Here is a 23,427-nt window from a genome sequence, read left to right as displayed (position 1 = left end):
AGATCAGGTTGCCCAGAGCCTGTTGAGCCTCACCTTGAATATCTGCAGGAATGGAGCCTCAACCACCTCTCTGGGCAACCTGTTCCAGTGTTCCACCACCCTCATGGTGCAGAACTTGTTCCTAACATCCAATCTAAATCTGCTGTGCTCTAGTTTGAAGCCATTGCCCCTGGTCCTGTCCCTGCAGGCCTTTGCATACAGTCTTTCTGCATCCTTCCTGTATCCCCCTTCAGGTACTGGCAGGCTGCTATTAGGTCTCCCTGGAGCCTCCTCTTCTCCAGGCTGAACACCCCCAGTTCCCTCAGCCTGTCCTCATAGCAGAGCTGCTCCAACCCCCTGATCATTTTTGTGGCCCTCCTCTGATGCATCAGGTCCATGTCCTTCTTGTGTTGAGGGCTCCAGACCTGTACACAGTACTCCACGTGAGGTCTCACCAGAGCTGAGCAAAGTGGCAGATTCACCTCTCTGGCTCTGCTGGCAATGCTGCTTTGGATGCAGCCCAGGCTGTGATTTGCCTTCTGGGCTGCAAGCTCACAGTCTGCTTCTGTCCAGCTTCTCATCCACCAGCACCCCCGAGTCCTTTTCCTCAGGGCTGCTTAGGTACCTTGGTTCTCCACCCATCATTGTCCCTCTGTTTTACTGTTCCTCTGTTCTCCATTGTGGCTGGAGCTGAGCCCTTCCTCACAGCAGTCTGCCTGGTTGACCCTTCCATGGCCTTCCCAGGGCACTTGGGAAAGCTTCCCCCTGTCAGTGCCCAATGTGACCACTTGCAGCTTCTTTCCCATCCAGTCTCACCCCGGCCATCACCTTTCCACGCAGAGCTGGGCTGGATGACAGCAGCTGGGAAGGGCTGCTCCAAGGGAGTGGGACAGATTTGTTCATTCAATGGCCTCTGGTCCATTAGCACAGAAAGGAAAAACAGCTTTGTGTTGTCCAGGAGGTGATTGCTGAGCTCCCCATGGGTGGAGATGCATTAGACTTGCAGGGACACATGTGTGCATGTAGCCATGGCCACCACCACAGGCTTCCTCAGGGCAGACCCCACACCCATCTGGCTCTGCAGGGTCTTTGGCACCTGCTCTGAGGGTGGCATTTTGCTTCCCAGTTCTTGGTTGGTAATTCAGTGCCAGGACTCTACACCTTTGTCAGTGCTAAATCCTGCCCAGGGCAGCACTCCCTCTGGCTGTGGGCAGGCTGGAAAGGGAGCTTAGGAAGGTGATGGATTCTCAGGAGCAGGATGAGAGCTCAGGCAGAGCAAGGGGTGAGGAAGCCACAGCCAGGCTGCCCTCTGCAAACTGCACTCACCCTGCACCACACCTGCTGCTCCCCACTCCTAGAGCTGTCGTAGCCTTTTTGTTCTCTTCCTTGCTAACCACCCTCCCCAAACCAGGGCTCCCCTCCCATGCACTTTCCCACAATGAATCTCACCCCTCCCCACCTTTGCTATCCCCCATCCTTCTTACACCTGCCTGGCTTCCCTCTCCTCAGCCAAGAGAAGTCTATAGCCATTGTGAAGCACCTCCCTGACCTGCTGATTTCCCAGGAAGTGAACATCATCTGCAGTGGGATCTGGACCAGACCTGGTGCCATGGGTCCTATCAGACCACCACAGCTGAGGTGCAGCTCAGTGCTGTGGCTTCTCCCAGCCCTGCTGTGGCTCTGTGCACCAGGCATGTGTTGAGAAAGGAGAGGACTGAGCTGCACTGGAGCTGCTTGGATATTTCACCTCTGGCTTGACATCCTCTCTTTTGAAGGGGTCTAGGCAGGAATCCCGGATCAGAGCACTTCTCCTCCAACCCATTTTAGTCTCTCACACAGAACTGAGCCAGGAAACATTCACCCAGTCTGGCTCCCTGGGTCATGTATCCTTCAGGAACAGTTTGGTTTTCCCCAGCTAAGGTACTGGCAGAGAAATGTTTACCAGTCCCAGAAGGCCGATTCTCTGCACATACACACACAGACTGCTGTTCATGGATATTACCTTAGAGCAATGCCTGCACCACAGCCAGGGACCTGGGTGGGAGTGGAGGGAGGATTTTGGCAGCTGTGGATCTGGCTGGGAGAGCAGCCCCCAATGGGGACTGCTGGGTGGGAAGCATCCCCACTGCAGTTCAGAGCCAGATGGGAAACAGAGGGGTGTGCAGCTGCAGCAGAGTTGGGGGCCACCAGGGCACACACCCCCACACAAGGGTCACCTGGTCCTCCTGCCAGTCACAGCTGTGGTGGGTTGGTAAGAAGGTGACAGAGATGGCATCCAAGGAACCAGCAGCTGCATGGAGATGCTTGATTTGGTTAGGAGGAAGAAGAGGTGAGGAAGACTTTGATGCGGCACAGAGGAGACTGATTAGAGCAGGGAGAATTTTAAGAGTGGGAGAAATGAGAGCTGTCCTGCTGGGTTGGCATGTGGGGTATGTGCTGGGCATAGATCAGCACGTGGCTCCAGCCTGGCAGCACAAGCGGAGCTCTGAGGTGCCCTAAGCCTTGGCACAGGCTGAAGGGCTGTGTGGTGCTGGGGGCTGCTATTACAGAGGGTGGCCAGGCACCAGAGACAAGGAATGCCACTGGCTGGCCTGGGGGGCTGGAGGGGCAGTGGTTCCAGCACTGGCTTGCTGTGTTTCTGCTGCAGAGGCAGTGCCCACAGGGCCACCCAGGGAGGGCGACTTGTCCCCAGCCACCATGTGCCATCAGAGGGAGCAGAGTGGGAGCTGTGCTGGTTGCCATGGCAACTGAACAGGGCATATGACCCGTCCCACTTTCTAAATATAAGTGTGTTTCACACAGTGTATGTGACTCCATGGAAACCAAATGTTGAGCAAGAAAGATTGCATAAAAATGAACACAACACAGAATGACTCAAAGCACTGGAGAGAGAGGCTGTGGGTGATGCCAGAGGGGTTCAGAAGTGCCCCAAGCATCCCCCTTCACCAGGACATGCCCATGCCCAGCCTGGGGAGGGCCTGTGGGGCACTTCTCAGTGCTGGGACCTTCATGCCAAACTTGGGATGAATGTGAGTATTGGTGAAGGCACCCCTGTGGACTTCTCTCCCTAGCAAATCCTGTTTGCAGCATCAGCTGTCTTCAGATACAGACCCCAGGTCTTTGACTGTACCATGTGTCCCTTACTTCTGCCTCATACCCTGGGGCTGACTGACACCTCTGCCAGCTGAGGTATTTGCAGGTGTTTATGAGAGCTGCAGAGAGACAGAAACGTAGGCTCAGGGATGTCAGCACAGAGCAAGCTTTTTCCCAGGGGCATGATCTGCTGCTGGTGCCAGTCATGGTAGTTCTGTCTCCTTGCATTGCCTCTTGCAAAGAGCTTCCCCTGCATATTTTGTCCAGCTTTCTGCCACCAGTGATCCTCCAACACTGGGCTGGATGCTGCAGGGGAGCTCCTTAGGGGGACTCTGTAGCTTTTCTTTGTGCTGTTGGGTGTGCAGCAGACATGCAGTGGGAGCAGCAGGGAAGTGCAGTGACACTGCACTTACCTCAAACCTGCCCCACAGCTGGAGGCATCCTCCTACGTTGCTCCAAGAATGAATACTCTGTGGAAATAAGAGCATAAAGTCATAGAATAATTATAATTGGAAGGTACTTCTGGAGGTCTCTGGTCCAACCCTGTGTTGAGAGTTAGATCAGGTAGCTCAGGGCCTGTGTTTGCACTTTGGGGATCATTCTGCTTTAGCTCAGTTGTGTGTTCAGGAGCCTCCGGAGCCGCAGTCTGCTGGAGTGCAGTGTGAGCTAACACCTCCAGGGAGCTCAGGCTTTTAAGTGCACAGATGTTTCCTCCCTGGGATCCCTCTTTGAAGGGGAATGGGGATTTCCTGCAGTTTGAAAATGGGAAGTGATTTTCCTCTATTGAGCAAGGCTGAGCTGGTCTCAGAGGGTCAGTCATCATGGGATGGACTGATGTGTGTGGGCTCTCCACTCTCTATTGCTTCACTTTGCTGTGTGAAACCCCTTCTGACTTGCTTTTTTCCCCATCACTGGGAGAGCATCATGTTGCCAGTGGTCTTCCAAAGGAAAAGGATGGTTGGACTGCTGCTAAGTTGATCAGGAAGAGCAAGAGAGGAAAACAAAACAAAGTCAGAAGAGGTGGAGGCAGCCCCACTGCCTTCAGGCTGAACACACTGTCCTGTTCTGAGCTGGCTCAGCAGGACAGCAAGTGCCAGAGCTTCAATGTGCAGCCCATAACTGCTGCTGTTTTCCACATGGAGCATCCAGGATGTCTGACACAGTCTCTTCAGACATGGTTCTAGATACCCTGTGCTTAACAACACACAGGGGCTGTTTAGTTTGAAAAAGAGGAGGCTGAGGGGAGACCTCATGGCTGTCTACAACTAACTGAAAGGAGGTTGTGGAGAGGTTGATGCTCGTCTCTTCTAACAGGTCATTAGTGATAGAACAAGAGGGAATGGCCTCAAGCTGCCACTGGGTAGGTTTAGACTGGACAGTAGGAAAAAATTTTTCAGCAGTGGTCAGGGATTGGAATGTGCTGCCCACGGAGGTGGTAGAGTCACCAACCCTGGGTGTGTTTGAAGGTGATTTGGATGTGGTGCTTGGGGCTGTGGTTTAGGGGTGATCCTTGTAGAGTAGGGTTAATGGTTGGACTTAGTGATCCTGAGAGTCTTTTCCAACCTGAATATTTCTGTGATTCTGAGATGAAAGACTGTTCACTGGTCAAAAGTGTTGCCTCTGGGTAGTCTGTGATGCTGTGGGGTGGCTGCCCTGCCTGCAGCAGTTGCCCTCCTCTCCCTGACTCTTCTAACTCAATGCCTGTGGATGTGGAGGTCATGGGCCCCAGGTAAAGGCCAGGTTCATGTGCTCTGCCTTAAACAGCACATCCTCTGCCTCTTGTCAGTGCTGGTGTCTGGACTAGGTGGGTTAACCCCATCGATCTGCTATTACGTCACATGCTCACTTTTGCCAGCCCACTGGTGGATGGTTTGGTGCTGCCCTCTCTGCTTTGAGATGCCTTTTGCATTTCCTGCTGATTCCTGGTTCCTTTCTGCTGTGCATTCTGCAGGGAATCCTGTCCCTGTGTTTCTGCAAACAGCAAAAGAAAACCATTGCTTGCCCTGGAGAATGAGGCCAGCCTGGTGCCTGGCTCTTCTTTGCCCCTGCCCACCCCTGCCACATGGAACTTTGATCCTAGCAAGCCCCTTAGGAGGGAAGCACTCACGTTGTTGGGTTTCAGTGCTCTGAGAGTTAGAATCACAGAATCACAGAATCATAGAATCATAGAATCAAGAAGGTTGGAAGAGACCTCAAAGATCATCGAGTCCAACCTGTCACCCTAAACCTCATGACTATCTAAGCCATGGCACCAAGTGCCACATCCAATCCACTCTTGAACACCTCCAGGGATGGTGACTCCACCACCTCCCTGGGCAGCCCATTCCAATGGCCAACCACTCTCTCTGTGAAGAACTTTCTCCTCACCTCCAGCCTAAACCTCCCCTGGCACAGCTTGAGACTGTGTCCTCTTGTTCTGCTGCTGGTTGCCTGGGAGAAGAGACCAAACTCCTCCTGGCTACAACCTCCCTTCAGGTAGTTGTAGACAGCAATGAGGTCTCCCTTTGGTCCCTCACATTGATCCCTTTTCCAGGCAGCAAATACAGATGCAGGAGGGTTTCACTAGGGTCACATGGCCTCTGCTCTGCTCACATTGTGCAGATTTCCTGTTTCCTCAATGGTGTGTTGCAGACATCCTTTTGAGGTCTGGATTTGCCTGTCCAGCAGCAGGCAGCAGCTGGTGACACTCCCAGAAGTGACATTGAGGGGAGTGGCATGTTTTGCTCAGCTCAAAGGCACTGCAGGAGCTGCAGGATTTGGAAGGCAGAAGGGAGTGCTAGTCCACTCAGCCTGAGCTTCTGCACCTCCAGGCCAGGGGCTTCAGGGTCCCATCTCCTTATCTGACTGGAATAGAACAGATCTTCCAGAAAGAGGCAGTTAATCTTGATGGAGGAACTCCAAGAAGTGCACAGCCCCCTGGTAAGCCATTCCAGTCAATGGATATCCTCAGGGAATCTGAGCCTGTCTAGTTTCAACTTCCAGCCGCTGTCTTGCTGCTCTGCCTTTGCTGGCTTCTGCTGCTCTCTGCTGAGGGCAAAACCTCCTCTGTGTGCCGAGTCCCCTGCTGTGATTTACCTGCTCACAAACTGTCCCGGCAACAATGCTCCTAAAAATCGGAACGAGAGATCAAAATAACAGCAAAGTCTTGCCGAGCTGTCTAAGAAGGAGGCGTGCAAGCGCTCACTTTGCTGGTGACATGTGGCTGGGCACAGGGTGTGTCCCGGGTAGAGCTTGGGAAAAGGTTTGAAGCCTGCCTGGTGGTGCCCTGGCAGCCGCGGAACTGAGCTCCTGAACTCCATCTGCTGGTCGCTGCCCAGCTCGGCGCTGTGCTGTCCGGCAGAGCGTTGCCCATGGCTCCGTGTCAGCCGAGCCCCAGGCTCTCCCGCTCGGGTGTGCAAATACCGCTGCAGTTTACCTGTGCCGGTGCTAGATGGAGGGGCTGCAAAGGGTCTGCCTGGGACAGGGTGGTTGCTGCCAGGAAAAGGAGAGCAAGAAATCTCCCCTGTTTCGGCAGAGAAGGGATGATGTGCTGCCACTGGGGTCTCTGTGGCACTCTCCCTCGTGAAAGGACAAAACTACCAGTGATGCAGTACAGAGCCCAGCCCCACACGCTGCTGCCCCACACCTTCTATCCCAGAGCTTCCTGGGAGGGCAGTGAGGAGCAGAGGATGAGGCCAAGTTTCGTTTCCCTTCCATTCCTCTCCTATGCCTGTTCAGTTCCTCTTTGCCTTACAGAGGTTTGGAGCAGAGATGCTTTGGGAGTGGAAGTTCAAGTGTGAGTGGGAGAGGGTTGCACTGGGACCAGTTAGCAGCTCCGGGTGGTCCCAGCCTCCAGAGGATCTTTCTCTGCAGTTCCCCTGGGGGGGATAAAAGTCTGCCCAATAGTGAGCTGCTGTTTAGGATCACATACCTCTCTAGAGCAGGAGGAAGAGGTCCATGCATCCATACTCAACACACAGCCAGGCAAACCATTGTCCCATTGCTTACAAGAACCTCTGTGTCTGGCAGCACTGGAGTCTCCCTCCTCTGCACTCCTCCTGACCCTCATTGCTGTGCTCACAACACTTCTTTATTTGCAAAGTAAGAAGCAAAGGTAGAAATATTAGCAATTCCAAACCAGAAATAGCAACTGCACCACAGAGTGCTTCTGTGCTTTTTGGAAGTGAAATGTATTTTGTCAGGCACTACAGCTAATGCTGCACCTTGGTCTTTATTTCCATCCAACATGTGCTGCTGTCTGCTCTGTACTGTCCACATCTCTCTCTTGGCATAGCCATGCAACCATTTACAAGACCTCCTCTTTTCCTGCAGTCAGAGAATCACAGAATCATAGAATCAGTCAGGGTTGGAAGGGACCACAAGGATCATCCAGTTCCAACCCCCCTGCCATGGGCAGGGACACCTCACACTACATCACGCTGGCCTTGAACACCTTCAGGGATGGGGCCTCAACCACCTTCCTGGACAACCCATTCCAGGCTCTCACCACTCTCATGGGGAAGAACTTCTTCCTCACATCCAGTCTGAATCTCCCCACTTCCAGCTTTATTCCATTCCCCCCAGTCCTGTCACTACCTGATAGCCTAACAAGTCCCTCCCCAGCCTTCTTGTAGCCCCCTTCAGATTCTGGAAGGCCACAAGAAGGTGGCCTCAGTTTTGGAGCCTTCTCTTCTCCAGACTGAACAACCCCAACTCTCTCAGTATGTCCCGATAGCAGAGGTGCTCCAGCCCTCTGCTCATCCTCATGGCCCTTCTCTGGACACCTTCCAGCATGTCCAGATCCCTCTTGTAATAGAGGCTCCAGAACTGGATGCAGTACTCCAGGTATGGTCTCACCAGAGCTGAGCAGAGGGGCAGAATCACCTCCCTTGACCTGCTGGCCACACTTCTCTTGCTGCAACCCAGGATGTGGTTGGCTTTCTGGGCTGCAAGTGCACACTGACAGCTCCTGTTGAGCTTCTTATCCACCAGCACCCCCAAGTCCCTCTCCTCAGGGCTGCTCTCCAGCCAGTCCCTGCCCAGCCTGGATTTGTGCTTGGGATTGCCTCGACCCAGTTGCAGGACCCTGCACTTGGTCTTGTTGAACCTCATGAGGTTGGCTTGTGCCCACCTCTCCAGCCTGTCCAGGTCCCTCTGGATGGATCCCTTCCCTCCAGCCTGTCTGCTGCACCACACAGCGTGGTGTCATCAGCAAACCTGCTGAGGGTGCATCAGGGAGGGTCCATGAGGGAGGCCTGAAGCAACACTGAAAATGTGACTCAAAGAATGTTGGGGCAATTTTAGAGCTTCCCTTAAGCAAATCAGCAGGAGCTGTCCTTGCAGGGTACTGTGATGCTGACTGTATCAAACGAAGTAGTACCAAGGGCTGAACCTGGTGTGGTGATCTGCTTGGTTCATGGGACCATGGCAGGACTCTGTTAAGAAAGAGGGGAAGTGGGAATGGATTCATTCAGATTGGATGTCAGGAAGAAGTTCTTCCCCATGGGGGTGGTGAGACACTGGCAGAGGTTGCCCAGGAAGGTGGTGGAAGCCTCATCCCTGGAGGTTTTTGCAGCCAGGCTGGATGTGGCTGTGAGCAACCTGCTGTCGTGTGAGGTGTCCCTGCCCATGGCAGGGGAGTTGGGACTGAATGATCCTTGAGGTCCCTTCCAACCCTGACAATTCTGTGATTCTATGCTTCTATGCTTCAGTTCCAGAAGGATAAAGTGTTAAGATAGGACTGGCAAGTGTGGAGTTAAAATGTGTGCAATCCTGTACCTCCCAGATGCTGGAACAGGACCCAGTGTTGGACTGTCCCAGGTTCCTCTCCCTGGGATGACCATGCAGAGCATGGAATCTTCAAGGCCAGAGATCTGTGCAGTGAATATAAGGGACCCAAACTGCTGCCAAACTCTTCACAGGCTGGGGTACTCTACACTGTGCCATTTGGTTCTTCTTCATTGTGCTTTTGCAAGCAGCAAGGGGGGGACACTAACCCTCTGATGGGGGTTGTTCAGGGACTACTATAATGTGTTAGGTGATTCTTCTGACAGCTGGAGATGCTGAAGCAGCAGACAGGATGAGTTCCACTCTCTTTTCAGGCTGGTAGGCTAAAGGAGCTGAGGTTATTCAGCCCAGAGAGGAGAAGGCTCCTGGGAGACCTAATAAAGACCTTCCAGTGCCTGAGGGGGCTACAAGAAGGATAGAGAGAGACTGTTTGCAAAGGCCTGCAGGGACAGGATGAGGGCAATGGTTTCAGACTAGAGAAGAGCAGATTGAGATTGGATGTGAGGAACAAGTTCTGTACCATGAGGGTGGTGGAACACTGGAACAGGTTGCCCAGGGAACTGGTTGAAGCCCCATCCCTGGAAATATTCAAGGTGAGGCTGGACAGGGCTCTTGGCAACCTGATCTAGTTGGGAATATCCCTGCTGGCTGCAGAGGGGGTTGGGCTGGATGACCTATGGAGGTCCCTTCCAACCCAGCCCATTCTGTGATTCTGTGATTTGTCCCTGATAATGCTGAGGGAGACTGGTTTTAAAGTTCAAAAAATATCTTAGTGCTCTCCTGCTTTCTTCCTGATCTGACCTTCTCTGCATACGTTACTTGTTCCTGCACCTTTGCATGCCCTTGAGCCCTGGATTTCTCCTCAGCCCTCCTGCTTTGGACGTGGGCTGTGTATAGGTAAGGTGCAAGGACAGCACCTCAGGAGGTAGTCCTGGAAACAAATCAGCCAAACTCTTCTTGGCTGCTACTGCAATTACCGAGGTGACTGCACCATAAGGCTTATTCTTTCCAAGAGTTCTTTTCTTCCCAATGTTTTGTTCCATCAGATGAAACTGCAGAGAGGGCTGACAGAGATGTGAGGGAAAAGCTCCTCTTGATGGCAGGTCACTGAAGCTGAACAGGACCAGAAGGATGCTTGCACAAAGCAGCTTTTGTTTGCAAGGTCCATGTGATAAAAGGATGTGTCATTGCCACACACCAGGGCTCTGCTTTGCCTCACCTGCACAAGCAGTGAGCAGCTTCCAGAGATGTCAAACCTGGGGAGCCTCAAGGGGGTTATTTTCAGGTTTGACTGAGAGTAAAAGCCAACAGAAGTATAATGCTGGGTATTAGAGCCAGACTGCAGGTGGCAGGGCTGTGAGAGCAAGTTTCTGCTGGTGCCAGCATGTTGCTGTACAAAGCTGGAAACACTTACATGGTTGCTGGGGCTGTGTTAGAAGTGGCATTGCACAGGGAAACAAGGCACTTCCTAAAACTCCTTATCACAGGATCACAGAGCCACAGAACTGCTGAGGTTGCTAAGCCACTGCCACTAAATGACATCCCTCAGCACCACATCACAGAATCACAGAATCACAGAATCAATAAGGCTGGAAAAGACCTCAAGGATCATCAAGTCCAACCTGTCACCCAAGACCTCATGACCACTAAACCATGTCACCAAGTGCCACATCCAATCCACTCTTGAACACCTCCAGGGATGGTGACTCCACCACCTCCCTGGGCAGCACATTCCAAGGTCTAACAACTCTCTACATGAAGAACTTTCTCCTCACCTCCAGCCTAAACAGCTTGAGACTGTGTCCTCTTGTTCTGCTGCTGGTTGCCTGGGAGAAGAGACCAACCCCCACCTGGCTACAATCTCCCTTCAGGTAGTTGTAGACAGCAATGAGGTCTCCCCTGAGCCTCCTCTTCTCCAGGCTAAACACCCCCAGCTCCCTCAGCCTCTCCTCATAGGGTTTGTGTTCAAGACCTCTCCCCAGCCTCGTTGCCCTTCTCTGGACACCTTCAATTAAGGGGCCTTCTTAAATTGAGGGGCCCACATCCATGCAGCTTTTAAACCCCTCCAGTGATGGTGATTCCACCACCTCCCTGGGCAGCCTGTTCCGGGCCTTGACAACCCCCTTTATGTGAAAAATATTTTCCTATATCCAACCTGACCCTCCCCTGGCACAACTTGAGCCTCTTTCCTCTTGTCCTGTCACTTGTTGCATGTGACAAGAGACCCACAGCCAGTTCTCTCCAGCCAGTTGCAGAGGATGAGAAGGAGTCAGATGAGCCAGAGGTAAAACCAGGATAGCTTCATTTTTCTATCACATTCATGAGATTTAATGGTTTCAGTAGCAGGAGCCAAAGGTGTGTCAGAGGGATGCATGGGGAGGTCCTGCCCCTTTGATCACAGGACAGGCAGGGCTGTGCCAGCCTCACTGAGACAGGAACTTCACTCAGTGCATTTCTAGGCACTAGAATATCACTGGTGGTAATGGGCAGGCAGTAGCCTGGAAGAGAAGCTTCTACTTGCTGAGATCCAAAGCTGAGATCAGGGGGAAAAAATAAAGTCAAATAATAACATAAACTGTGAAGCTTTATCACATGTACAGCAGACAGAGTGGAAGTGGGAACTGATTTGGTTGATTCCTCAGAGAGCAGAGAGAATAGGACAAGATGGCAGAGATCCTACTGACTGTTCCTGCTTGCCACCCTGCTAGGCACAGGCATGCAGAGCCTCAGGTGTGAGGCACAGAGTCACAGAGCCCTGGAATTGTTTGGGTTGGAAAACACCTTGAAGATCACTGGGTCCAACCATTCTCTGACTCTGCCCAGGCTGGGGCTAAACCATGACCCTCAGCACCACATCTCTGCCTCTTTGAACCACCTCCAGGGATGGGCATTCAACCACCTCCCTGGGGAGTCTCTTGCAGTGTTTGAGAACCCTTTCAGGGAGGAAGTTTCTTCTAATGTCCAACCTAAACCTCCCCTGGGGAAACTTGAGGCAATTTCCTCTTCCTGTCACCAAGGACCAATCCCCACCTCACTCCAGCCTCCTTTCAGGGAGTAGTAGAGAGCCAGAAGGTTCCCCCTGAGTCTCCTTTACTCCAGGCTAAACCTCAGTCCCCTCAGTGGCTTCTCCCCAGCCCTGTTCTCCAGACCCTTCCCCAGCTTCAATGCCCTTCTCTGGACCTGCTCCAGCCTCTCAGTGCCCTTCCTGGAGTGAGGGCCCAAAACTGAACCCAGTACTCAAGGTACTGTGTGCAGGGGATCAATCTCTTCCCAGCTCCTGCTGGCCACACTGTCCCTGATACAGACCAAGCTGCTGATGGCCTTCTTGGTCACACACTGGCTCATATTTAGCCAGCTGACAACCAGCACCCAGAGGGCTTTCTGTGCTGGGCAGTTTCCAGCCACTCTTCCCCAAGCCTGGAGTGTTCATGGGATTGTTGTGACCCAAGGGCAGGACCATGAGCATCCAGTTTCTCCAAGAAGTTGTTGTAGGACACCATGGCAAATGCTTTACTGAAGTCCAGGTGAAAAGCATCCACAGCCTTTCCCTCATCACCTTGTGGTGCAAGGAGATCAGGGCCCTCAAGCAAGAGAGCACCTGGTAGAGTGCCTTGGTATCTCCTAAGCTAATTTGTTCAGTTCATGCTGGGCCAGCTGGGTCTCCCAGTCTGTATTTCTGCTCAAGGAGAGGAGCTAAAGCCTGAGCCAGCAGAGGCTCCAGCTGTGCTGCAGTGGTGCCACAGTATCCATCTCTTTGGGTCCTTATGGCTGCTGTGCAGCCTGGGACCTGTCCCTGTGAGTCTGCTGGATGAGGCAGGGATGCAAGAGCATTCCTGAGGTCAGGGCTTCTGGAAAGCCCTTGCAGGCAGGGGTTTCTGAAACTGAAGAGGCACACAGACCTTCAGCTCCCAACCCAGCAAGAGTCTCTCTAATTCTGTGTTGGAGCAGAGCTGGAATTTCACTCAGAGTGTGTAGGAGTAGGACACATCATCTGCTCCTGTCTGAGGGCACTGCTCATAGGACTGTCAACCTTTGAACCTTCAGTGCAGCCAGAGCCTGGAACTCTGCTGGTTCCCTGGATGCTTCTGATTGCAGTGCAGTCACTCCAGACCTGTCCCCCATGTGCTGGAAGCATTTCTTGGATAGAGCCCAGCTTCCATGGGATAAAAGATTCCGTGTCACACTTCTTGCCTTGTTCTGTTGTACTTTTTCCTTTGAATGCAACCTAAGCAAACAAAGCCTGAGTGCATTGCCTGCCTGCTTTGCCTTGGGGGATGTGGAAAGGCAAAGTGGAGCTCTCTGGATGTGAGCCAGGAAGAGGCTGATGGGTTCATATCTGCAGCCTTGTAGGGCTGCAGCTGACCATCTTTGGCATGCATCTTACCTCTCTACCTTTACCTTATTCACTGTTCCTGGCTGGAGGGACCAGATGGGGTTCATGCCTCCTTTGGGCTGAAGCCTGCTTTGCCAGTCTCACATCAAGTGCAGCTGCTGTAGGTCTTAAGCCATGAAGGAACCACCAGAGCTACCTGGCAGAGAGAAGCAGCCCAGGTGAGTCAGTGTAGTGCTGACAGTGACTTACACTTTAGCTTCACCTCTTGCAACCAGGAACCTGCACTGAGGCTTGCAGCTGAGCTGGTAGAGAGATGTACAGCTGAGGTGGGACCTGAACCCTGATAGCAGAGCTGTGTGTGCCTGGAGAGCCAGTGACACCACCATGCTCATCTGCTGTTCCTGAGGCTCTGGATCACTCCTAGGAATCATAGAATTGTCAGGGCTGGAAGGGACCTCAAGGATCATCTAGTTCCAGCCCCCCTGCCATGGGCAGGGACACCTCACACTACATCTGGTTGATTAAAGACCTCCAGGGATGAGGCTTCCAACACCTCCTTGGCAACCTGTGCCAGTATCTCACCACCCTCATGGGGAAGAATTTCTTCCTAACATCCAATCTGAATCTACCCATTTTAGTTTTGCTCCATTCCCCCCAGTCCTATCACTCCCTGACACCCTAAAAACTCCCTCCCCAGCTTTCTCGGAGCCCCCTTCAGATCCTGGAAGGCCACAAGAAGGTCTCCTTGGAGCTTTCTCTTCTCCAGACTGAACAACCCCAACTCTCTCAGGCTGTCTCCAGAGCAGAGCAGCTCCAGCCCTCTGCTCATCCCCCTGGTCCTCCTCTGGAACCTTCCAGCACCTCCAGATCCTTCCTGGAACAGAGGCTCCAGAACTGGACACAGAGCTCCAGGTGTGGTCTCAGCAGAGTGGAGCAGAGGGGAAGAATCCCCTCCCTGGCCCTGCTGGCCACACTTCTCTTGCTGCAGCCCAGGCTCTGCTTGGCCTTTTCTTCTCTCCAGCCAGTCCCTGCCCAGCCTATACCAGTACTTGGGATTGCCCTTTCCCAGCTGCAGGACCTTGCCCTTGGCCTTGTTGAACCTCCTGAGGTTGTCATGGGCTCAGCTCTGCAGCCTGCCCAGGTCCCTCTGGATGGATCCCTTCCCTCCAGCCTGTCTGCTGCACCACACAGCTTGGTGTCATCAGCAAACCTGCTGAGGGAGCCTCAGTGCCACTGTCCATGGCACCAACAAAGATGTTGAACAGGACTGGTCCCAGCACTGATCCCTGAGGGACTCCACTTGTCACTGGCCTTCACTTTGCCATGGTCCCATTGACAGCCATTCTTTGGGTGCAGCCATCAAGCCAGTTTTTATCCACTGGATGGTCCATCCATCAAACCATCCTTCTGGATGCTAATGATCCTGGATCTGTAGGCTTTGGATACAGACTATATCTAGATGCAGCATGAATGCTTTGCTAATTGCATGCATTGCTAATTATCCTGATGCATTCTTAGGCTAGAATCAGCATGCTGATAAATTTGCTTTGGTTCCCTCCTGCTGCAGGCCACCTGGCTCTGTAGGATTTCCTTCTGAAAATGTCTTAAGTGCTGCTGGTAAATTGAATTGGGCAGCACCTCCATGCCCACTGCTCTGCCCCACCATGTACCCAGGTGAAGGTAACTGAGTGCCAGCTGTGTGCTTTCCTTTCTCAAACACTTGATTAGGTTATGCTTTGCCTTTCACTACTTAATGAGAGCAATTTTCTTGGATGGATCCAGATGCTCATGGGACACCAAATACAGAGGGGTTTCATTGCTCTCCCAGGGGATGTTGTGTAGAGCCAGGGCTCCAAGGGAAGTTTGCTTCATGTTCTGGATGAAGCTAGAAGAGATGAAAGGAGAAATGGCCTGAAAGTCTTTGCTGGATTGCAGTCTCCTGAATGACAGGTCTGCTTAGACTTCACTTTATCATGGGATTGACTTAATAGTTTTTGTTGCTTTTGTTTTGTTTTTTCTCAGCAGAAACCCAGAAAGGCAACTCCTCAGACAGGAGAAGATACCTTGAATGGCCATCTGCCCCCTGGCTGGCAGAGCTATGTGTCCCCTCAGGGCAGGAGGTACTATGTGAACACCGTCACAAATGGTAAGTGGGGGCAGGGGCTCCAGCAAATGTCACCCTAGCAGTACAGATCTGGTGCACCAAATTGTCTCTCAAGTTGATTTTGGTGACAAAGTAGAATAGAATCATAGAATCAGTCAGGGTTGGAAGGGACCACAAGGATCATCCAGTTCCAACCCCCCTGCCATGGGCAGGGACACCTCACACTACATCACGCTGGCCAGAGCCTCATCCAGCCTGGCCTTAAACACCTCCAGGGATGGGGCCTCAACCACCTCCCTGGACAACCCATTCCAGGCTCTCACCACTCTCATGGGGAAGAACTTCTTCCTCACATCCAGCCTGAATCTCCCCACTTCCAGCTTTATTCCATTCCCCCCCAGTCCTGTCACTCCCTGATATCCTAAAAAGTCCCTCCCCAGCTTTCTTGTAGCCCCCTTCAGATACTGGAAGGCCACAAGAAGGTCACCTCGAAGTCTTCTCTTCTCCAGACTGAACAGCCCCAACTCTCTCAGTATGTCCCGATAGCAGAGGTGCTCCAGCCCTCTGCTCATCCTGGTGGCCCTTCTCTGGACACCTTCCAGCATGTCCAGATCCCTCTTGTAATAGAGGCTCCAGAACTGGATGCAGTACTCCAGGTGTGGTCTCACCAGAGCGGAGCAGAGTAGGACCAGAGTCACAGGAATTAGTATGAACCTGCCACCATATGAAAGAAAATAATCATAAGAAGGTTTAGTTTTCTGATCTCTGTCATCATAATTCTGACTGTTGCAGAATCCCAGCATGGTAGGGTTGGAAGGAACCTCTGGAGATCATCCAGTCCAACCCCCTCTGCTAAATGAGGGCACCCACAGCAGCTTGCACAGGATCACAATGGCCAGGGAGGGTTGGAAGCTCTCCAGACCATGCCTGACAACTGCAGGCTGTAATCCATCCCAGATCAAGCTCCTGCTTTCTCTCTGTGTCACCTGTGAAAGCCCTGCAGCACTGCCCCTGCCCTCACTGCCACACCAGCACAGGATCACAGAATGGTAGGGGCTGGAAGGGACCTCTGGAGATCAGCCAGTCCAACCCCCTGCCTAGGGCAGGTCACACAGGAATGCATCCAGACAGGCCTGAAAATTCGTCTCCAGACAAGGAGACTCCACAACCTCTCTGGGCAGCCTGCCCCAGGGCTCCAGCACCCTCACAACAAAGAAGTTTCTCCTCATCTTCAGGTGGAACCTCCTGGGTTCCAGTCTGTGTCCATTGCCCCTTGTCCTGTCCCTGGGCACCACCCAGCAGAGTCTGGCCCCAGCCTCTTGCCCCCCACAGGTCCTTTAGCTCTTGCTGAGCATTGCTCAGCTCCCCTCTGGGGCTGCTCTTCTGCAGGCTCTCAGCCCCAGGGCTCTCAGCCTTTGCTCCTCACAGAGCTGCTCCAGGCCCCTCAGCAGCTTTGCAGCCTCCTCCAGTAGCTCCTTTTCTCTTTTGAAGTGAGAAGCCCAGAACTGGACCCAGTAATCCAGCTGCTGCTTCAGTTAAGCAGAGCAGAGGGAGAGAAGAACTTCTGTCCAGCTGCTGGCCACACTCTTCATTAGGAGACATCTGAAGTTTTTACCAAAGCCAGAGAATGCAAGGTAGAACCCCCCTGCAGGACATGATTTGGAAAATAAAACACTCCTAAGGGCATCATTTTTACCGCATTCCTTGTTTCCTTTCCCTGTAGCTGGAGATGCTTCTGTCTGGCTGTACCAGAGCAGTTTGGTGGGTGCCAGGCAGCACTAAGGCACTGTTAGGGGAAAGTAGAAATGAGGCATTGGGAAGGTGCTGATGTCAGAGTCAGCTTGCCCCTGGAGGGAAGGGCAGAAAGGCAGATGGAATGGGCCAGCAAAGACACAGCCCTCAAGCTGGGTTGGTGTGGGTTTTCCACTGTCAGGCTACTAGAGAAGCAAAATTAACTCACAACCTTATCAGCTGCTCCAGACCTGCACCACCTGCAGCTCACCTCAGGCTCTGTCTGCCTGCTCTTCTGGTCCTGAGCTCACAACAGGGGTGCCAACCAGGGGCTTGCTACCAGCAAACCCAGCTTGGTGTAGCAGAAGGAATGACAGAGTGACAAGGAAGGGGAGGACAGCAGGAGTTCCTCTTGTTCACAACTGAGTCAAAGCCATCAGGAATGACCACTGGCATTCCTCTTTCTGACTCACTGTGAGTACAGGGAGAGTCATGGGCTGGCACAATGTGTGCTCCAGTCAGGGACTGATGTATTTTATTCCAGAAGCCTTTGGCCTGCAGCTTGGTCAGGTCATTGCTTACATGAGCTTTAGTCACTAAGATCTCACAGGAGCCTCCAGAGGGCAGATTGCCAGGAAGCTCTGCCTTCATTTCCATAGAATCAGGGCACTGATTCAGCTGGAAAAGACCTTCAGGATCAGCTTGGAGTACTGTGTCCAGGTCTGGAGCCCTCAGACCAGGAAGGACATGGACCTGATGGAGAGTGTCTAGTGGAAGGCCATAAAAATGCTCAGGGGGTTGGAGCAGCTCTGCTATGAGGACAGGCTGAGGGAGCTGGGAGTGGTCAGCCTGGAGAGGAGAAGGCTCCAGGGAGACCTAATAGCAGCCTGCCAGTACCTGAAGGGGGCTGCAAGAAGGCTGGAGAGAGACTTTGCAAAGGTCTGCAGGGACAGGACGAGAGGCAATGGCTTCAAACTAGAGCAGAGCAGATTTAGATTGGATGTGAGGAACAAGTTCTGCACTGTGAGGGTGGTGGAACACTGGAACAGGTTGCCCAGGGAAGGGCAGGCAGGTACCCACAGCTTTTATGCACTATGACATAGATGTATGCAGCACTCTTGGAAGAGTTGTGGCTTGTCACTGATGTTTCATTACACAGGACAATTTTGGGGCAGCAGGTCCAGAAAAGGGCAGTGAAGCAGGTGAAGGGTCTGGAGAACAGGGCTGGTGAGGAGCAGCAGCTGAGGGAACTGAGATTGTTCAGCCTGGAGAAGAGGAGGCTGAGGGGAGACCTCATTGCTATTTACAACTCCCTGAAAGGAGGTTGCAGTGAGGTGAGGGTCAGTCTTCCCCAGCTAACAAGTGATAGGACAAGAGGACATGGCTTCAAGTTGCATCAGGGGAGGTTTAGATTAGATAGTAGGAAAGATTTCTTCACCTCTGCACCAGAGCAGTCCTAAGCCTAACTGGTTTTGAAGTCAGGTTTGCTCTTGTTCCTTGTGCTGGACTCCAGAATCATGCATTTCTGAGCCTCCCTCACCTTCCATGAGGGCTGTAGCCTTTTGTGAGGCAAGAGGATTCTCCTGCAGCACCTCCAATGACACTCTGGCCCCTCCACTTCTCCACCTTAGCTGGTGTGTTCCTGCCAAGTTCAGTTTCTCTCAGCCTGCTCAGTTGGACTCCTGCTTTTACTAGTTTGTTGATTGGATGACACTGCTTGGGAGTGTTTTTGCTGTAGCTGGGCTATATTGCATTCTCATATTCACATCCCAAATGCCTTTGCTTCCTGGTTATGTGCCAAAGAAGTGTCTCCTGGGCTGTCTCCTAAGCATCAGACAAAGCATAACCTCCAGGCCTTTCTGTTGCAGTGTGTGTGGAAGCCTCATCCAGCCCTGGCACTAGCAGCTGTCTGGACACTGTTTTGATTTAATCTAACTAATTGTCTCTGACCTTTGTCCCTGCAAAACTGGTAGTGCAGGACTGTCCACAGGCAGGTTGTACAGCCTCCTGTTGGGTATGCACTTACGCAGCTTCTTCCTTGACTGTTCTGCAGAGCTGGACCTGCTGAGCCACAGAGTACCCATCAAGCCCTGTTTGGTATGCAAGGCTTGCTGTCCAGCAGGGAGCTCACCCCTCAGGAGGCATCCTTTGGCTTTGAGCTGTGTGATAAGTCAGAGGCCATGTGCCCCAAATCCACAGTCCTGCCCTGGTGTGGCTGATGCTTATGGCAAGGCTATGGCAAGGCTCAGAGAATTATAGAGTCATAGAATCATAGAATTATAGAATCATAGAATCAGTCAGGGTTGGAAGGGACCACAAGGATCATGTAGTTCCAACCCCCCTGCCATGGGCAGGGACACCTCACACTACATCAGGCTGGCCAGAGCCTCATCCAGCCTGGCCTTAAACACCTCCAGGGATGGGACCTCAACCTCCTCCCTGGACCTCTGGGGTCTCACCACTCTCACAGGGAAGAACTTCTTCCTCATGTCCAGCCTGAATCTCCCCACTTCCAGCTTTATTCCATTCCCCCCAGTCCTGTCACTCCCTGAGATCCTAAAAAGTCCCTCCCCAGCTTTCTTGTAGCCCCCTTCAGATCCTGGAAAGCCACAAGAAGGTCACCTCAGAGCCTTCTCTTCTCCAGACTGAACAGCCCCAACTCTCTTCAGTCTGTCCTCATAGGAGAGGTGCTCCAGCCCTCTGCTCATCCTGGTGGCCCTTCTCTGGACACCTTCCAGCATGTTCAGATCCCTCTTGTAATAGAGGCTCCAGAACTGGATGCAGTACTCCAGGTGTGGTCTCACCAGAGCAGAGTAGAGGGGGAAGTGTCATGGCAAGGCTCATGGGCTGGGCAGCTCCCTCATGCATCTGCTGGCTTCCCTTCTCCTCTCATTGCTGCAGCTGCTGCTGACATTATCAAAACAAACACTAGCAGTGCCTGACCCAGGACCCTGGTGCCAGCACACATCTCTGTCACAGGGCTTCACCACCTCGTCCCTGCTCTGCTTCCCTCACAGCATTGTTTCAGCAGCAGCAGCTAGGGCTCTTTTCTGTCAAGGTCTTATTTGGGACCTCCTGTGTGACAGAACCACAGAATCACAGAACTAACCAGGTTGGAAAAGACCTTTGAGGTCATCAAGTGCAACCTATCACCCAGCACCATCTAATCAACTAAGCCAGGGCACCAAGTGCCTCATCCAGTCTGGTTTTAAACACTTCCAGGGACAGTGACTCCACCACCTCCCTGGGCAGCACATCCCAATGGCCAAGCTCTCTCTCTGTGAAGAATTTCTTCCTCACATCCAGCCCAAACCTCCCCTGGTGAAGCTTGAGACTGTGTCCTCTTGTTCTGGTGCTGGTTGCCTGGAAGAAGAGACCAACTCCCCCTGGCTGCAGCCTCCCTTCAGGTAGTTGTAGACAGCAATAGGATCTCCCCTGAGCCTCCTCTTCTCCAGGCTGAACACCCCCAGCTGTGCTGAGATCTCTCTCCAGCCTTGTTGCCCTTCCCTGGATACTTTGCTCTGGCTGCTCTCTCTTTGTCATAGCTGTCACCAGATGACAAAAGAGCTACCACTGTGCAGTGCTCACTCATGGGACCTCAGCTAGCTGGTTGGCCTTCACTCTCATCCACATGGTTAAAGCTCTTCTTCTCACCATCACCCCCCAGCAGCAGCTGATGCACAACTCGTTTCCTAAGGCCAGACCCATTTCTCCCACCACCAGCCATCTCTTTACTGAGATGATGATCAGAAAGTGTTTCAGGATCTCCTCCACACTCTTCACAAGTTCTCTCAGTGCTGTTTTTTCCCTGCCATGGGGAGGTCTGGGTGTTCAGCAGCTCTCACACAGTGACTCACCACGTGGCTGGCTGACTGCATGTTGACTTATGGTAAAACCACTGCAGGGGTGACAGCCGTTGCTAGAATGTGCATCTGGTGTCAGCTGAAAGAGAAGGGACCCTGCCAACCTTGTCCACATTGCTTTCCCATGGTCTTTCCCCTCTGGTTCCACAGCTCAGACAGTCTCAAATGACAATTTTTCTCATGCCCCACACATGCAGGTTGGAGAGGTCAGGGAACACTGCTCAGGGTGCAGTTAGAGCCCCCTAGGAAGGGCATGAACACTTCTCTTGCTGGGACACTGCAGATCCTGACAAACCATATTGATAACCTCTCCTTGCTGGACAGAGGTCCAGTTCCAGTGTGGCTGATGAAATTGTAGACTCTTCTAGAATATAGCATAGCCTGGGGAGCAACAGCTCTGAGATCTGACTGTGCAGGCCAGCAGAACCTGTGTGTTGAGTTTCCCTGTGGGGGCAAGATGTCAGAGATGACCCTCCAGCTGCTGTTGTGCCTGGTCTCAGCCAAATGCCAGCAGTATTCTGCTGCTGAGGTTGGAAGAGACCTTTGGGATCATCAAGTCCAGCTGCTCACCTGGAGCTCACAGTCCCACCACTGCTGCTAAGCTACTGCCCCTAACCCGTGACCCTAAGCACCCCATCCAAGTGGCTTTTAAGTACCTCCAGAGATGGTGACTCCACCTCCCTGGGCAGCCTGTGCCAATGCCTGAGAACCCCTTCTGTGAAGATACTTCACCACTGCTTCCTGCCTGCTGTACTAAACTTTTCCCAACAGTGCTATGTTTAAGGTGTGTGTATGTCAGCCTGAGACAGAATGATGTCAGAATCCCATTGTGTGTGGTTTGGTGTCAATGGCTTTCAGTGTAAGGTGAAGCACTCACTGCAGACTGCTTGGCAGGATAAATTGATTCACTTTCTGTCTGATATTTTAACATTTTCTTCTGAGCATGCTATCTTCAAATTCTCACTGAATCCACACAGACCTTGCAGCTCAATGTACATTCTGTTCCTGCACTTTAATAGAATCACAGAATGCTCTGGGTTGGAAGGGACCTTCAAAGCTCATCCAGCCCAACCTTCTCTGCAGTCAGCAGGGATATCCCCAACTAGATCAGGTTGGCCAAAGTCCCGTCAAGCCTCACCTTGAATATCTCCAGGGATGGGTCCACAATCACGTCCCTGTGCAACCTGTTCCAGTGTTCCACCACCTTCATGGTGCAGAACTTGTTCCTCACATCCAATCTCAATCTGCTCTGCTCTAGTTTGAAGCCATTGCCCTCATCCTGTCCCTGCAGGCTTTTGCACACAGTCTCTCTGCAGCCTTCTTGCAGCCCCCTTCTAGTACTGACAGGCTGCTATTAGGTCTCCCTGGAGCCTTCTCTTCTCCAGGCTGAACACCCCCAGCTCCCTTAGCTTGCCCTCATAGCAGAGCTGTTCCAAGGCCCTGATCATTGTCATGGCCTCCTCTGGACCCTCTCCATCAGGTCCATGTCCTTCCTGGTCTGAGGGCTCCAGACCTGTACACAGTACTGCAGGTGAGATCTCACCAGAGCAGAGCAAAGTGTCAGAATCACCTCTCTGATCTGCTGGCAGTGCTGCTTTGGATGCAGCCCAGGCTGTGATTTGCCTTCTGTGCTGCAAGCTCACCCTGCCTGCTCCTGTCCAGCTTCTCATCCATCAGCACCCCCAAGTCCTTTCCCACAGGGCTGCTTTCTATCACTCCATCTCACCTTAGTCCAAGTGTCTCCATAAACCCCACTGAAAGCTTCTGCCTTTGCCATTCCAGGACCCCAGGCACTAACCAGCATTCACCCAGGTGGATAGGTGCAGCAGGTGCACTTGCTAAGGTACAGACTGCCACAAAATATGAGATGCATTCTGTAGTTAAAGATGCCAGGGAGTCACTGGAGGGAAGAAAGGGAACTTCCCAAAGCAACAAAGTGTTAATGAGCCAAGGAGAGTAGGTCCCACAGTCTGAGCACTGCATCTCCAAGGGAGTGAAGCAGTCCTTGTTTTAATGGAGACAAATGGTCAAACTGTCTGCTGGACAAGGAGTAAGTACTGTAAGATTCAGAGTGAAAGATTAAATCTGTCTGAACCCCCTTCAAAAGGCTTAGGAAAGAGTCTTCCTCACCGAGGAGCTTCCCAGAGCTATCCAAGGCTGCAAACTTTCTGTGCTTTAGAGCTGCAACAAAGCATGGGGTATGCTTGGAGAGGAAAGCTCTGTGTAGCACCCTGCCAGAAGAGGAGAGGGCTTCAGAGTGATAAGGGAATGAGGAAGAACCTTCTGGTTATTTTTACTCTAAGTGGTTTAATTGTGGTTTTCTTTCCTTTTTTTCTTTTTTCCCCCTTTTAATTTCTGTCTTGTACAAAGCATCTGCACTTTCTTTGCTGAACCTCCATCTTGTGAACCAAGTATTTCATTAGGGTTGTACATGAACATAGCTGCACTGGCAGGTGAGTTTAAGGCAGCTTGGGTAACAGCAAAGCACCACTCCCTGAAGGTCATGGTACATATTTCAGCTGGGGTGAACCTTCAGCCAAGCACTCTGTGTGCTCAGC

At 52.4% G+C, this 23,427-nt stretch overlaps 1 protein-coding gene across 1 annotated transcript in view; it reads left to right on the top strand.

Annotated features, from left to right (window-relative positions):
• GAS7 (growth arrest specific 7) overlaps positions 1 to 23,427 on the top strand; it is a 167,704-nt gene that overhangs the window by 43,365 nt on the left and 100,912 nt on the right. The window contains exon 2 of the mRNA XM_054393873.1: positions 15,197 to 15,317. Within this exon, the coding sequence (XP_054249848.1) occupies positions 15,197 to 15,317 (121 nt within the window). The remainder of the gene's footprint in view (positions 1 to 15,196; positions 15,318 to 23,427) is intronic.

This window comes from Indicator indicator, chromosome 29 (assembly GCF_027791375.1).
Source record: "Indicator indicator isolate 239-I01 chromosome 29, UM_Iind_1.1, whole genome shotgun sequence".
Classification (NCBI taxonomy): Eukaryota; Metazoa; Chordata; class Aves; order Piciformes; family Indicatoridae; genus Indicator; species Indicator indicator.
The sequence above is the reverse complement of the archived record's forward strand: the minus strand, read 5'-3'. Positions and strand labels throughout refer to the sequence as shown.